This window comes from Herpailurus yagouaroundi, unplaced genomic scaffold (genome assembly GCF_014898765.1).
Source record: "Herpailurus yagouaroundi ecotype Mexico unplaced genomic scaffold, PumYag 196, whole genome shotgun sequence".
Taxonomy (NCBI): domain Eukaryota; kingdom Metazoa; phylum Chordata; class Mammalia; order Carnivora; family Felidae; genus Herpailurus; species Herpailurus yagouaroundi.
In genome coordinates this window covers 37,672-53,732 of record NW_024412427.1, presented here as the reverse complement: position 1 = coordinate 53,732, position 16,061 = coordinate 37,672, and the positions used below count along the sequence as shown (strand labels likewise).

The 16,061-nt window shown below is 54.9% G+C and overlaps 1 protein-coding gene across 1 annotated transcript in view; it reads right to left on the bottom strand.

Moving 5' to 3' along the window:
• Positions 1-14,308, bottom strand: part of SULF2 (sulfatase 2) — a 91,131-nt gene extending 76,823 nt beyond the window's left edge. Inside the window, exon 1 of the mRNA XM_040446832.1 lies at positions 14,008-14,308. Within this exon, the coding sequence (XP_040302766.1) occupies positions 14,008-14,182 (175 nt within the window). The 5' untranslated portion in view covers positions 14,183-14,308. The remainder of the gene's footprint in view (positions 1-14,007) is intronic.
• Positions 14,309-16,061: the final 1,753 nt, after the last annotated feature.

The window sequence follows — 16,061 nt, the reverse complement described above, 5'->3', positions numbered from 1 at the left end:
ACAGAGCCCGACGCGGGGCTCGAACCCACAAACCGCGAGATCATGACCTGCGCCGAAGTCGGGCGCTGACCCGACGGAGCCACCCAGGCGCCCCTTAACGTGACTTGAAACAGATAAACTTGAATCTCAACCCGAGTCACTATGTGAAATTCTGTGTCTGATATGCTAATCAAAACATTTTTTTTTTTTAACTTTTTTTTTCAAAGTTTTTTATTTATTTTTGGGACAGAGAGAGACAGAGCATGAACAGGGGAGGGGCAGAGAGAGAGGGAGACACAGAATCGGAAGCAGGCTCCAGGCTCCGAGCCATCGGCCCAGAGCCCGATGCGGGGCTCGAACTCACGGACCGCGAGATCGTGACCTGGCTGAAGTCGGACGCTTAACCGACTGCGCCACCCAGGCGCCCCAAAACATTTTTTTTTGATGCACATGAAAATAAGTTTGTAAGTAGTAAAATCCATGCTTTTTGACTTGTCACACGAGATACCTCGTGCCTTACCTGTTGTAGAAAGGCATCTGGGAAACGCTGAATTCGTTTGCTCTTCTCAAAGTCTGGGTGGGAGCAACCACGACCTCTAGGGAACGAGCGGGTGCTGGGGGCTTGCAAGATTCAAAACTGACTCAATTTTTGCCCCTTCCAGGGCTTAGGTGGTTCCCACCCACTTTTTGCCCTAGAGGCCTGTGTCAGCTGGGGGCAGAAGCACCCCACGGCCCTTTAAGACAGACTCCTGTGGCCCCCAGCGTGGGTGGCAGGGGAGGCACTGGTTTTGACAGACGACTACTGAAACGATGCCTTCTGATGTTTGTTTTCTTAACGTTACAGGTCAACAGAGTCCGTGACGGGTTCTCGCCTCGAGAGAGCGGTGGCAGGGAGATGGGATGTGGGGAAAAATAAAGCCCCGGGGTAAACCCAGGTCTTGACTGAAATCAGCATTTTCCTTTAACGGTTTTTGCAATTTCTTGGAGAGAGAGGGTGCGTGCACAGGTGTGCGAGCGGCGGAGGGGCAGAGAGGGGGGACAGAGGATCCGAAGCGGGTTCTATGCGGACGGCAGAGAGCCCGATGCAGGGCTTGGTCTCACAAACCGCGAGATCATGACCTGAGTCGGAGTCTGATGCTTAACCGACTGAGCCACCCAGGTGCCCCTTAAACCACACTCTCTAACCACCCCTGACCCTCATCTGGACCTACTGAGGCAGTCACTCCAACTGGCTCCCGGCTCCCACCCTCGTCCCCTGCACTACGTTCTCCACCTGGTGGCCACAGGGCTCCTTTTAAAACGTTAAGTCACACCATGACTTCCTTTGCTCAAACTCATCCAACGAGCGTCCATCTTGCTTAGAATAAAACCCAAAGTGGGGCCCCCCCCGCCCCCTTTGGCCCAGGAAACCCCATGTGAGCTGGACGCTGATTCTCCCAAGTACAACTTGTACCTCCGTCCCCCACTCGCCCTCTGCTCCGGCCACGCTGACCTTCTCACCACTCCTTGAACACGCCAAGCACGCTCCCGCCTCAGGGCCTTTGCACTTGCAGCCCCGAGACACACCCCCTCCGCCCCTCCCTGCCCCGTGGCATCCAGGTCTTTACCAAAACTGCCTCCTCAGGGAGGCTTTCCCTGGACTGCGCTAAGCTCTCTCCTTCTTCTTCTTGCTCTTTGAGAAAATGTTCTCAGCAGAGAGGGTGGTTGCTTCTGGGTGAGCCCTGCGAATGGTGGCTGGGGAAGGGTACTTTGGCTTTGAATCGTTTGAGTATCTGAAGGTAAGGCTGTATGGCTCATCTAATTTGAAATACTTCAGAGGCTCAGGGGGGAGGAGAGAACTGACTGCAAACAGGCTAATCCACGAACATTCCAGGATGTGCGTCGCCTTCCTATCTGTGCCTTTCGTTTGGGGAAAGATAATCTAATCGAGCAGAGGCCTTTCAGCAAGGACCTCCCCGTATCTGTGGAGACCACAGGTGACTCTGAACACAAAACCGGAGGCCACAGTCAGAAAGCCAGAGGCAGGGCCTGCCCACGAGAATGTTTGGTGATGCTTTTTCCAGTGTGTCAAGATTCTGGGACACCGGGAGGGGGTCCAAGAGTCCGACTCATTTCGGACACCGTCTACACAGAGTCAGCATCAGATGCCACAGGTTAAGGGCTCAAGTCCCGCAAGGGCGCCCCACTCTCCCCGACTCCCCCTGCACGGACGCTGGCCGCAAGCCCGGGCTGTCACCTGTGCTTTGACCGACAGGCCACAGAGTAGCAGCAGAAGGCTTACAGAACTCAGGGAAACACATTCACCTGTTTGTGAAAGGACAGGAAGCAGCGGCCAGGCGCCCTGGGCAAGGTCTGGGGGGCGGGCGGTGCTTAACGAGGCGTCGACTGATCAAGTCATCGCCCCGGGCTGATTCAGCCTCCAGCCCCCTCCGCCAACCCTCCAGTCACATGGTCCAGGGGTTCCCAAGCAGTGTTTTCTCCTCTCAAGGGCCAGCTGGCACGGGGCCAGGCGGCGGGTGAAGGGGCCACGACCCACGTCCTCTCCAGATGCCACCCTTCTCTGAGCGATTCTTCTCTCAGCCACTTAGTTCTGTATGTTAAACGGGTTCCGCTGCTCCATACGTGTGCGGGCGTAACCGCATCAGCACGCTTCTGTTCTGGACGGAACGCGGGGCACGACCCCCCGCCCCCCGCCATCTATAGACTCTGGGTATCAAAGAGCCCACAGAATGAAGTGTGATCTGTCCTGTTAAGTCACTGACTTTCTCGGGGCCTTCGTTTCCCTTCTGTCAAAGTACAGCGCGGGAACAGCTTTAGGTTAAGGTTTCCTTTGACCGTGACATTCAAGGACGATTCTCGAATACCCTCTGTCATCTTCTGCAGTGTGCTGGGACGGGCCCTAGAGGCACATGGCCTGAGTTCAATTCCTGACCTCGCCGCTTCCCGTGGGCCACATACCCTGGTGCAAATGAGTTACCACCCCCCCACCCCCCCCACCCCCCCCAAGTACCTTGGTGTCCTCGTGGGCAAAGCAGGGAGAATAAGAGTGCCTCCCTCCCACGGGATGTTCCAAAATTTAATTGAGGGAAATACGGGTGAAGCCTCTAGTGCAGGACACGGCATATGAAAACGCTTAACACGCGGTCGCTGTCCAAAGTTTTAGTTGCTGTAGCTCCCAAGTACTGCGTCACGCCGAGTTTCACAGAGTGCCTCTGGACCACATTCTGGTCTGTGCGCTCGAAAGCGTTTAAAACATTAACTAATTCTTTTTTTTTTTTTTTAATTGGGAGATTTCACATCAATCCAGTTTTCTGGCTTGGCTTGAAAAAATACAGAGATCTGGCCTTGCTGGGTTCACAGTGAGTGGACCTGAGTGGCAAAGGCCCGGTTTAGAAGGGCCGCGCTGGTTCTCTGGGCTCCCCACTTCCCACATTTACAGGACCTGCCTGGCCCTGGGGGCACTGGGTTTACAACTTGCAGCTGTTTCTATTCCGGGGAAGGGACCAGCTGAGTAAACCTTCAGAGTAACACTTACTATGACCCAGAGCCCTACAGAGAGCAGGCTTTAAGAGGGGGAGGAGAGCTGTGGGTGTGGGTGCAGGCTAGGACAGAGCCTTGACCTGGACAGGCAGGTGGGGGGTGGGGGAGGGGACGGGGGAGGGCCATCAGCTCGGGCCACAGGTGGCAAAGCATCTGTGACCTGTGCTGCCCTGCAGCCACCAGGCTGGAGTACCCGAGGCAGCCCTCATCCGGGCCTCGAGTGTCCCTGGAATGCCCGCGATGTCACCGGATCAGACTGCGAGCCGCCTGCCCGTGGCAGACTGTCTAACCACCACGGGAGGCTGGATCCCATCAGCCCGACCGCCCAGAATAGCTCTGTCCCCAGCAGGCAGGGAGAGGGCGGCCGGGGGATGAGCAGCAGTGGAGGCCACATCTGGGCAGAGGGACCCCACTGTTTCCCGGACAACGACATCTGTGCCTGGATGTGCTCACCGCTGTGCCTCCGACTCGACCCAGAATAACCGCGCCGGCTGCCGGGGCCCTGCTGCTCGGGCGGCTTTTCCTCGCGGCGGCAAAGGGGGCGCCGCTCCGGACTCCGCAATCTCACAAAACAGAAGAGGTTTTTTTGTTTTTAAGTTGTTATGTATTTATTTTGAGAGAGAGGTAGAGACAGAACGTGCAGGGGAGAGGCGGAGAGAGAGGGGGACAGAGGATCTGAATTGGGCTCTGTACCGTCAGCACAGAGCCCGACGCGGGGCTCGAACTCACAGACCACGAGATCATGACCTGAGCCGAAGTTGTGTGCTTAACCGACTGAGCCACCCAGGCGCCCCGGGAACTTACAAAATAAAGTCAAATGCTGTTGCTGGTTTTAGCTACGAAAAGCTGAGGCTCGAAATCGGTTCCTAAACCCAGTATCATTAAGCAGATGTCGAAGACAGCCGTGCTAGAATTTCATTAATGAACATCGGACTGTCAGAGAGATCATGAAGTGAATTTTTCCTCCTCTGCCTTCCCAGAGGCCCTGGAAAAGGGTCACTTTCCAACCAATCACCGGTCACTTCCTCCCTGAGGAGCTCCACCCACAGACCGTTCCTTGCCAGAGGCTATTTATGCAAAGTCCGGGGTGTTTTGCCCACTTTTCGTCCTGTGCCACACAGAGCCAGTCACCTGGCCACCAGCCTGGTGGTGACGTGTGCAAAGCAGCTTGATGTCTGTCCTGAGCCTGAAAACCTGTTCCTCCTCCCCCCAGTGTCCCCATCTCTGTAAATGGCACTACCATCTGCCCAACGGCTCAGCCAAAACCTCTGAGTGATTCTCTGATTCTCGACGCTCCTTCCCTCCCCCTTGCAATCCGTCCACGAGCCCTGCCTGCTGACCCCCAAAACAGAACCCGCCCCACCTGCCACCGCCGCTCCAGAGCACCCACCGGCTCCTACCCGGACAACTGGTCTTCCTGATTCTGATCCGGTCCCCGGGCCACCCCCCCCTCCACCCGCAGCCAGACCGAGCCACCGAGAACACGAATCACGCGTACTTGACCTGCTCAGAACAGCTCGGTGACTTTCCATCGGCCCTGGAAGAAAATCCAGACCTTCCCCCATCATTCTCCCCCTCATTCCCCACGTGGCCAGTCCATTCCTGCCACAGGGCTCTTACACTTGTCCTTTGGCCTGGGATGCTCCTCCCCCCAATTCCCATGTGACCACCTCCTTCTGGAGGTGCAGGTCTCACGAGTGCCCTTCATACAACTGCCTCCCCCGTCCCCCACCACCCCCATGCTAGAGGTGCTACCCCTCGCTGGGACCCTTGCTCCTGATCTGGTGTGGGAGAGACCCCCGTGGCCTATTGATGTAGGTTTCCCTTTCTTAAGAGGCTCTGATTTTCACCTTGAATGCACTGAGCTGGGAAAGACATTTGCTAGACGCTCTTGTAGCTAAACGTGCAAACGGTCCTCACTTTGGCCTTCTAGATCAGTTCCGTGCCCAGTGATCCAGACCAGCGAGCTGACCTGGATGGGTTGCACCCACAATTGTCTTTACCCTCTGGCTTTGGGCTGGATTTGGCCAATGGGGGGGTGGCCCTGGTGGAAGATCAGCAGAAGCAGAAAGGGATGTTGGGGTATGGATGTCTCCAACACTCTCCCTGGGGTATCAACAGAGGGGGACGGCTCCTGTTGGGGGGGGACTCTCTGTGTCCCAGTAACCATTTGCCCCCTCATCCCCTTGGCCTTGGGGTGGGAATGGCTGCAATGTTACTAAACAGATTTCCCCACACTTCAGCAAAATCTAGTTAAGCCCTGGTTGAATAGTCCAAATTTGAGTGTGCCCCACATTTCTTGCTGAGATCATGTGGCTAATTAAATAAGTTCTGTCTGTGTTGTACGTGATGTCTGGAATGAGGTCCTTAAAGGGAGCCGACTTAACTCGAAGTCCATTCTTTTTACCCTTTTGCTTCCTCCTTCTCGGATGCCTGGAACGTGGCTCTGATAGATGGAGCTCCAGCAGCCTTTCGGAACCATGAGGTGACCTTAATAATGACAGAAAGCCACACAGCAAGCATGGCAGAACGGAAAGGTAGAGGAGCTTGGGTGCCTGATAACCTTGAAGCCACCATGCCAGCCCTGGAATGCCAACTTCCAGGTATTTCTATGTGAGTGAGAAGCAAAATTTTATCTTGTTTAAGCCCCTGTTATTTTATATTTTCTTTTATATGCAGCCAAACCTAATCCCAATATATTTAGCTTCCAGAATTTAAGTGTCTCCCAAGTGTTGCTGAATTTTAAAAAAAAAAAAAAAAGGTCTTGCAGGAATGTGCTTGGCAAGTTGAACACCAGGGTGGGTCTAGATGAGCCTTTCTTCCTCCCGAGATAACCTGCAGCCACATGTTTTTGTAACTCTGGTGAGAAATGCGAGAATGTCAGGGGTTGGTGTCTTAGAGAGGCCAGGCTGGGAGTTACGCTGATCTGCTGTCCGGAATCTGGGCACGCTGTCTCCTGGGCTTTCAGCCATTTGGCCCCTACAGAGTGCCCAAGCCTGAAATTTAGAATTGATTTCTGGAGATCAGTCTGCAGTACAGGGAGTGGCTTCCTCGTGTTCACAGATGGATTAACAAGGGCCTGGCCAGAAACCCTCCCAAGCCTTTCTCTCAAAAGCCTGCCTCTCCCACAAGGCAGCCGTCGGGGCCGGGGGCCCCCGCAACTTTCCAGATCACAGACCCCCCTGGGAATCCGGTGAGGGTCTTGGACCCAGTAGAGCACACACAGGCACGCAATCTACACACAATTCTGGCCCCCTCCCTGGTCGTCCCTCGCTCCCAGCCCTTCCGGACCTGGGCCTCTTCCCCGAACTCTTGACTCTGAACGCTGACTGCCTTGGACAGTTCCTCTTGATTTTTCACAGCCTCTGCCACTTACTAGGTCCAGAAGCGGAATGAGCTCCTGACCATCACTCTCCGCAGCTCTGTAAACAGAGACTCCCTCTTTGCAGTCACTCAGGCCAAGACCTTGGAGTTATTCACGACTCTTCTCTCCCACTCCACATCAGGCCCATTAGCACATCTTTTTATTTTTTTTTAGTAATTTTTAAAATTTTATTTATTTTGAGAAATGGAGCGGAGGAGGGGCAGAGAGAGAGGGAGAGAGAGAATCTCAGGCAGGCTCCGTGCTGTCAGTGCAGAGCCTGATGCAGGACTTGAACTCACGAACCGTGAGATCATGACCTGAGCTGAAACCAAGAGTCGGATGCTTAACCAACGGAGCCACCGGGCGCCCCCTGTTAGAAACGTTTCTTTAAGTGTTTATTTTTGAGAGAGAGACAAAAAGACAGAGCGTGCGTGGGGGAGGGGCAGAGAGAGAGGGAGACACAGACTCGGAAGCAGGCTCCGGGCTCTGAGCTGTCAACAAAGAGCCCAAAGCAGGGCTCGAACTCACAAACCAAGAGATCGTGACCTGAGCCGAAGTCGGATGCTTAACCGACTGAGCCACGCTTATCAGAGCACATCTTACCAGCACCACCTGATAACTAGGTACAGCATCGACCCCCCTCCCCCCCACCTCTGGTCTGAGTGGCCATCGCCTCGTGCTTGGACTCCTGCAGTAGACTCCGCAATGGGCTCCCTGCGGCTTATTCTCCGTATCATAGACAGAGGGGTCGTATTAACACGTAAGTCAGATAATGTCCCTCTTCTGCTCAGCATCCTCCATTGGTGTATCACTGACAAAGTCAAAATCCTCCCTCCCTCTGGTTCAAAGACCCTGTGTGGTCCACCCTTCCGCCATCACCCCATCACCTCTCAGAAATCGCCACTTCCTGCACGTTTGCTCACATTGCCCTGTTGTCCTGACCTCTTTGCGGCTCTGAGCCCGGCGGGACCCCTTTCTCCCTCCGGGCCCCGGCCCCCCCCCCCCCCCCCGTTCCCTCCGCCTGGAATGAATGCTCTTCCTGGGGGAACTCCCTTCACTGGCGTCCTCACCTTCTTTGCCCCAATGTCCCCTTCTCAGTACAGAAAATCATAGCTCTCTTTCCTTCTCCTTGCTGCCTTCCATTCCTTCCTTTATCCCTCCCGCCGCTTTTCACTATCATGGGCACTATAGACTTCATAAATCTTTTTTATTAACGCTTGCACTAATACATAAGCTCCATAAGAGTAGAGATTTTGCCTACTTTGTTTGCTGCTGGATCCCCTTCAGCACATGGTAGGTGCTCAGTGAGTATCTGTTGAATGACTGAGTCTGGCCTGCCCTTTTTTTTTTTTAATTTTTTTTTCAACGTTTTTATTTATTTATGGGACAGAGAGAGACAGAGCATGAACGGGGGAGGGGCAGAGACAGAGGGAGACACAGAATCGGAAACAGGCTCCAGGCTCCGAGCCATCAGCCCAGAGCCCGACGTGGGGCTCGAACTCACGGACCGTGAGATCGTGACCTTGGCCTGCCCTTTGAGCCAGCACCCTGCTTTGGAGAGAGCCCTGTGAGCGTGCCCTGGGCATTTCCTGAGCGTTGGCTGTAGGGTTGGCACCTGCCTCCTTCTGGCACCAGCGCTTGGATTTTTCTCTAGGGAAGAATCACACCTAACTCCCTCTCCCAATCCTCATGGTTCATGTGGGGTTGGCCCCAGGCCTGACGCCAGGGATGTGCATGAGACCCAGGCCAGCCAGTCACTGCATTCCATGCACCCCTCCGATGGTTCGGGGTCGACCAGCCGTCCCGGAGAGTACCAGCCCCAAGATACTTCGTTTGGGGACGTTTATTGGTACCTGTGGGAGAAAGACCCTCTCTTTCTACAAGGATGGCTGGCTGTAACATTAATGCGGGTCTGGTGATGCCAGGTGGAAAGCTGGGTGGAGGGTGAAGCCAATTTGGAGGAGAGCTGAGTTTGCAGAGATAGATCGATAGATGAGAGCCAGACGCTTGGATTTTTTATTTACATGAGTCAAATAAACTCCTTCTTTTTTTTTGTACGGTCAGTCTAGTTGGAACTGGGTTTCTGTCACTCATCACTGAGAGAACCCAGACTGACAGAAAGGGGTTGTGATACGTGTGTTTTTATATCCACTGGAACACCTGTTCCCAGGGTATTTTACAGCCCTCCAACAGTATCACCTGGTTGCCTTTGTCACCCCAAACGGCACAATTCTGTTCACAAGGTCTGAAAACCGGTAACCTGAGGGGGCACCTTGTTGCTACCCTGCGTGGACCCTCGGGAGATCAACAGTGGAAAATCAGTGCCAGGTTTTCTGGGGTGTGGGGGTCTGTCTCCGCGACCCTCGGGCACAAGAGCTCCCATATTAGTGGGGCTCCAACATGAAAAGCCTGTGACTCCCACCTGGCAAGTCCTTCCCTCTCCCAGCTTCCATCCGACTGGGTCAAGGAGAACGTCTCAGGCCCTCGCTCTTTGTAACAAAGACACGCCAGCCTTGTGGGAGGCCGACTCTTGCTGAAGTGCAAAAACACTGCTGTTCTCACCGTGCCTGCTTTTGCAGTGACCTTTTACAAAAGACAACAGATCCCGGCTTTTCACTTACACTCATAATCGAAGGCTTCCTTTAAAAACAATATTTAAGCTTCAGAAAGCAAGTCCAGTTAAGTAAAATCTCAAACGACAGGACAGACGGGCCGGGGACGCTGCAAGTTGTCTCTTGCTCCGTGAGGACCGCGTCTCACTCATCGAGCCTCCCTGAGCCAGGAGGGCTCACCAACGGTTTGGCTGGATCGAATTAGACCAATAAGCCTCGGTAGGGTCTGTCAGTGCCACAGCCTATCTGACCGAACGACACGTGCAAACAAGACTGGCTTCTGCGTGCTTCCCCTTCTCTTAGCCTTCTGGTAAAGAAGGCAACCCAAGACCCCGCTGGTCTCCAAGGACCACCCAAACACAGGGATTTTACCCACTTTCAAAGTGGATTGAGAACCGAGGCTACTTACTGACCACTGTGCCCGGGAACCAGTTCCCCTGGGCAGCCGGCACTTCTGAGTGACAGCTCGGGGAAGGGTGTCACATGCGTGTGAGAAAAGAGAAAATGAACGTACAGCCTCCCCTCCCCCTGCCCCAGCCTCGCAATCAGGACACAGGACGAGCCCCTCTTCTGTCTGGGTCCCGTAACGGTTCTCTCAACCAGACCCTAATTAGGATGGACGGCTGTTCTCCACCCGGGACTGGAAGGAAGCCTGGAATTAGCTCAGTCGAGAAGTCTTCAGCCCTGAGAACCGTCAGAACTGCCGCACGGATGAGCAGAAAATAGCAGATGATAAATTTTTTAGGACCACCCTCTGTGTGCCAGTTGTAGTAGACTGTGAGATAATGTGCTGGCCTTTTTGGGAACATGCATTATTGATCTGGGTCTGTCTAGTGGTTTATAAAAAGCCCACCATCCCTCTCCCCTCCCCCCCCCCCCCCCCACCTTCCCATCCCTCACCTCCGGAGAGCCGCACAGCCTCCTTCAGAAGCCGGTTCTGCTGTGGGAGGGGTGGGGGCTCGAGCGTGGAGGGAAGGTTTGCACCGATCTCTGCAGGGTGGTGCTGCTGGGTGGGAGCTGACAGACGCCAGCTCTAAATGCCCCGAATCCACTTCCTGGAATTTATCTTTCAGAAACGCTTGCTTGCGTGTGCAAAGATGCATGTAGAAAGACATTCCAGCAATGATATTTGTGACAGTGAAAACCAACTAACACACACGCTAACAATCTAGAAGCCACTCCACAGCCATTCCAGGAGACTGGTTAAGTAGAGCAGTGGTTAAGACCAGGGGCTCTGGGCTTAGATCTCGTTTGGCCATGCTCTGGCAGGGTGGCCGTGACCTTGGATAAGTAACTCCATTTCCCTGTGCCCTAATCGCTCCTCCTTTCTGTGTCCTTATCATAGATCCTTTTTTTCTTTTTTTTAAATAGGCTTCACGCCCAGTGCGGAGCTCAACGTGAGTCTTGAACTCACGACTCTGAGATCAAGACCTGAGCTGAGATCAAGAGTCACCCAGGCAGCCCCGATCCTTTTTTCTATATTTGCATATCCTCTTGGTTTCATTCACGAGTCACAGATGTAAACTTATAATCACTTGGTGACACGTAGCTTAGCTGGATGATGCCGCTACGGCAAAAACGTGTTGCTCCTAAAAGGGGCTGTTCAATCGCTCACCTTGGTTCAGGCCCCAAATCTAGGAGGTGCCCTTGATCTTCCTCTTTCCCGTAGCCCCCACATTCAACCATCCACTGGTGCCTCATCGGTGCCACTGCTCCCACCCTGGTCCATGCTCCCGTCATCACCTGCCCAATTCGTTCATGCCTCCGACTGGGGCTACCTGTCTCTGCTTTTGCTCTCGGCAAGCCAGTTTCAACGTAACAGCCAGAGGGATCCTGCTGGAATCTAAGTCCGCTCACGGCCCCCTGCTAAAGGCTCCCTAATGCATATCCATTTCACTGAGACGAAAACTCTAAACCCTCGTCATGGCCACAAGGCCCCTCATGACCTGTTCTCAGTCGACTCCTGGCCTCCTCTCTTTCCACTTCTAGCCCGGCTCCCTCCAGCCCACGGGCTTTCTCCATCTGTCCGAACCCGCCAAGTTCATTGCTAACTAACATAGTGTCTTTGCCTCTGCTGTTCTCTTGACCTGGAATGCCCCTTTCCCTCTAGCTCCCAGCACGGTGCACTGCACAGAGTGGATGCTTAATAAATTATCTGCTGAATGCATGAGTGGACGTCCCCGGAGTCTTGTACTCCCGGGCCCGACTACTGTCGAGGGGCCCCATGAAGCAAGACCATTGTGCTCTGAGATCCAGGTGCTGTCTGCAAAATTCCCCCAGAAACAAAACTTGCGTCCTTATGGCCATGACCTAGGGACTCCCCATGGTTATCCAACACGTTTCCAGCTAAATGCTGCTGGAGAGATAGGGATTATATGTGTGAAATTGTCAATAAAAGTTCTGGGCTTTGATTGCTTCCTGGCTGCAAGTTCCTTTTGCCCTTGATAACCTCCCTGAGAAAAATCTATACTTGTAATCTTTAATACAAATCATTATAAGGAGCAGCTTGGATGGAAAGCACGTGTGTGCTTTTAATAATGGATCTAGTCACGCTTGAGACTTCACCACATTCTTAGGTTTGGTTGCAGACGCTTTAAATTTGTTGCCGCCAGTAATACTCAAACATCCTTTGACAGTGGATAGAGGCTAAAAGCCCACCCCTCACCTGGCTGACCACTGGCACTCTTGACCGCAACCCGTGACAGCCTCCGAGATACGGCTCTGGCCTCTCTCTCCGGTCTCCGATTCCATCCCCCTGCCCCAAGCTCCAGCCCCATCTGGCTCCTCGCTCCTGCCTCAGGGCCTTTGCACATGCTGGCTCCCTTGCTTAGAAGTCTTGTCCCAGATCTTCACAATACACAGCGCCGATGGTTCGAAGGGAAATTACAGAAGCAAAATGTGCAAGGATGTGTGCTGTCCAATATGGTAGCCACAAGCCACAGGTGGCTACCGAGCGCCCGAAAGGCGGCTAGTCCTAAATGAGACGCGCTCTTGCCGAGAAGTACACGCCAGATTTCAGAAACAATATAAAAACTGTAAACGATCTCGTTGACGACTTTCTGTATTGACTACGCGTTGAGAGGATTATCATTCGGACGGACGAGGTTAAACAAAAGATGTGATTAATGTCACCTGTTTTTAAAACTTCAAAAAAAGTGTAGCCACTAGAAAACTTTAAAAGTATTTGTCATTTGCATTCGTGGCTCGCATTATATTTCTCTAGGGCAGTTCTGTATAGGGTTTACTGGTGGAGAAACGGAACCCCCAAAATCAGTGAATTCGGCGGGGTGCGGGTGCAGAAGACACAAGCTAGGAAGAAAGAAGGTTCACCCTGGGAAAGTCCCCCAGAGGTGAGCTGGAAATATAGGTGGAGTTCCCCCCCCCCTGCCCCCCAGGAGAGCAGAAGGTCCAGCTAGGCTGAATTGTGGATGGCTCACTCTTGGTGGCCTCACTTGTGAGGCTTCTCCTCGTGCAAGGAAACACGTGGTGGGCGAGAAAGGCCTCGTGCAAACGCAGCGCCCGCAGCTCCGGTGGACCAGACGGGAGGGTTTACGCAGTGGGGCAAGGAGCGGCCGGGGGTGCTCGTGTGGGGGATAAAGGCGCTGAGGTTGTGAGCTCAAGGGGCCCTGGTCACACCTGGCCGTCGGTACACGTGAACTAAACCCCGGCAAGGGTCCCCGTCCTCACCCGCTTTACCTGGAGCCAAAGCACTGCCAGGGGAGGGAGTCCCGACCACAGTCGGCCAAGCTCACCCTCCGGAGGCACCATCTTTGCGAACAGGGTCGGGTCACTAGGAATAGCATCCGCCCTGCCTGTCCCTGGATGCCACCAAGGGACGCCGAGCCCACCCAAAGCTCGGGTTAAGATTAGAGGGGCAGGGCCCACAGGTGCACGTGTGGGCACACACACGTACACACACACACACACACACACACACACACACACACACACTCCGGCTGGCTCCTTCTTCGTGTCAGTGTCAGCTCAAACATCACCCCCTCCGGGAGTCCCTCCAGGATTAATTACCGATCCGCAGCAGCTCCCGCCGCCCCATCCGGCACAGCGCTCTCATTCCCCTCCCCTGCGCATTTCTCCCTTCTCGAGATTACTTTATGTGCAGTCTTGCAGCGGTGATTATCCGTGCCCCTCGCTCCACGAGAGTGGACGCGATGTGCCTGTCTTACCCATCACTGAAGTGCCAGGCCCTGCGAGACTGCCTGGCACACAGCAGGTTCTCAATAGCAGCTGGGGGAAAATCACGAACTGGTCTTTACATCTCTTCTCCTTAAGACTTTTGGAGAAATCCAGCTGCCTTAGGGGTAAGTTGGAGACCCCTAACCCTGAGGCCCAAGCTGCAAATACACACGTGTGGGTCAACCCCCCCCCCCGCCGTGACTTGGTCTTAATCCACTAGAAGTGAGCTCCACAGGTCTACACAGCCGACCTGCGTCAGGAGCCTCAGACCCAGGACAGGGACCCTGGGTAGGTGGTGCCTGCTGGCCAGCTGCTTACCGAGCTCCACGTCCTGGTCGTCCGTCAGCACCAGGATGATGTTGGGGCGGATGTTCCTGCGGTCCCTCTGGAACCTGCCTTTGAGGCGGTGGTGTGACAGGAAGGCCGAGCTTCCGCCCAGGAGAGAGAAGACGGCGGCGGAGAGCAAGCAAAGCAGGAGGCCGGGGGATGCCATCTTCCGCCTCGCTGGCCCGTCGCCTCTGGCGGGACGCAGGGGCCTGAAGTCGCGTCTTGTGGATTTGCTTCTTCTCCCTTCTTCCCGCTCTACTCACGGATCTGGAGTAGGAGGAGAAGAATCAGGTCAGTCTTTACGTAAAGGCCGCCTGACGGCTGGGCTTGCATAATGATTTCTGGCACGGACAGCGAGGGCGTCTCTGATCAGGGGTAGCCACAGCCGAGAAAACCTAACTCGGAGAAAGTTACAAGCAGAGGATTCGCAATCCGCTCGGGCCACAGAGTGGCCGGAGAGCCTTCTCTGACCGCTTCTGCAGACAGACCCCTCCCCCCCTCCCTGGACCAGCGATCCTCCGAATGTGCTGGTGGCGGCCCACGTCCAAGGTCGGATGACCAGCCGGCCCCAGAACCATCCGACCCGCTCGACAGACAGATCAGCCCCAGAGAAAGGAAAGGAAGGAGCCCAGTCTGGGGGAGCTGATATTTCTGGACGTCTCCTCTCCGCCGGCACCGGGGGGTCGAGGTGGGGAGAGGTGAGCCGGATGGAACCCCAGCTCTTGGGCGGCGTGTGGCCCAGGGAGGGATGTGCAGGTGTGGCACTGAACAACTCCGTGCGTCGCTCACCCTCCGGGTGTCTCCACCCGGCCAGCAAGGAACCTTGGTTTTCCCACGGATAGAATGGGGACACAAGAGCGTTACGGGAGCCCCAGCCAGTGGGGGTGGGTGTGAAGGCCCCCCGCAGACAGACCCCACAGCTGGGCAACTCATTCACACTGGCTTTAAGTGGCAGAATAAACACGACAGAGGAGAATGTTGAGGGCTAAAAAGCCGTGGGGGAAGAGCCGTCAGTCGGCTGCGACCTCGGTCACCCCTGAACCCCGGATCGGACGGGCTCCCCGGCGAACTGGGGGGAGAGAAGGTGGGATGGAGAATCTTGGCTCGGGCAGGTCTGATCTGGGTCTGCTCCTTGCTCTCTGTGGTCATTTTTCTACTTCTTGAGGAAATGAGCCTTCAAGTCCTTCCACATATAGACTTCTGGTCTCATTTATTTAAAATGAGAGAGAGCGAGAGCGAGAGAGCGAGCAGACCTGTCAGGAGGAAACCAAGCTCACTGGAGGTGGGCTGCATGACCTTGAAGGATTGCTTGGCAGCCTCCCCTCCCCCGCCACTGCCGGCCCCAAGTCACAGCTCGGGGAACCCATCGAGGGCTCCGGTCCGCAGAAGGGGATGTGCCGCTGCAACGCCCCTCGAAGAGGTCCCCCCACTTTCCCTCACGGCGCCCCCACCCTCCATTCTCTCCAGGACGGCCAGCAGGATCTTCCTAGGATGGAAAGCCCGTCTTATCCCTCCGCAGGCCTGGCCCAGGCCGAGACCAGCAAGGGGCTCAGGGCGCAACACAGAGGGGACACTCACTCCACATGGTGCCGGTGCAGGGCATTCACCTTCGTCCCGGTTCTGTCCCTCACCTGCTCGGACTGTCCCTCAGCTTCTCTGCTCAAGGAATACAAGGCACACTCCATGCCAGGGCCCATAGGGGATCCAAGTGATCCAGCCCCAGCCTGCCTCTCCTTAGTCCTGCCAGTCGCTCCCCAGCCGCACCGGCTTCTTTCTGTTGCTTGGACAACGCAAGCTTGCTCCTGCCCCAGGGCCTTTGCACTTACTCTTCCTCAAGCTTGGAAGAGCCCTCTCCCAGATTTTCTATGCTGGGCTCACACTCCTCTGCTAAGTCTCGGCACAAACATCACCTCCTCAGAAAGGCCTGCCCTGATTGCCCTTATCTAACGTGGTGCCCCCACCTGAGACACCCTCTGTGTTTTATAACCTGTTTTATTCTCATAGTCCCTACTGCGACCTGCAATTATCTTATTTGCCCAGTTCTC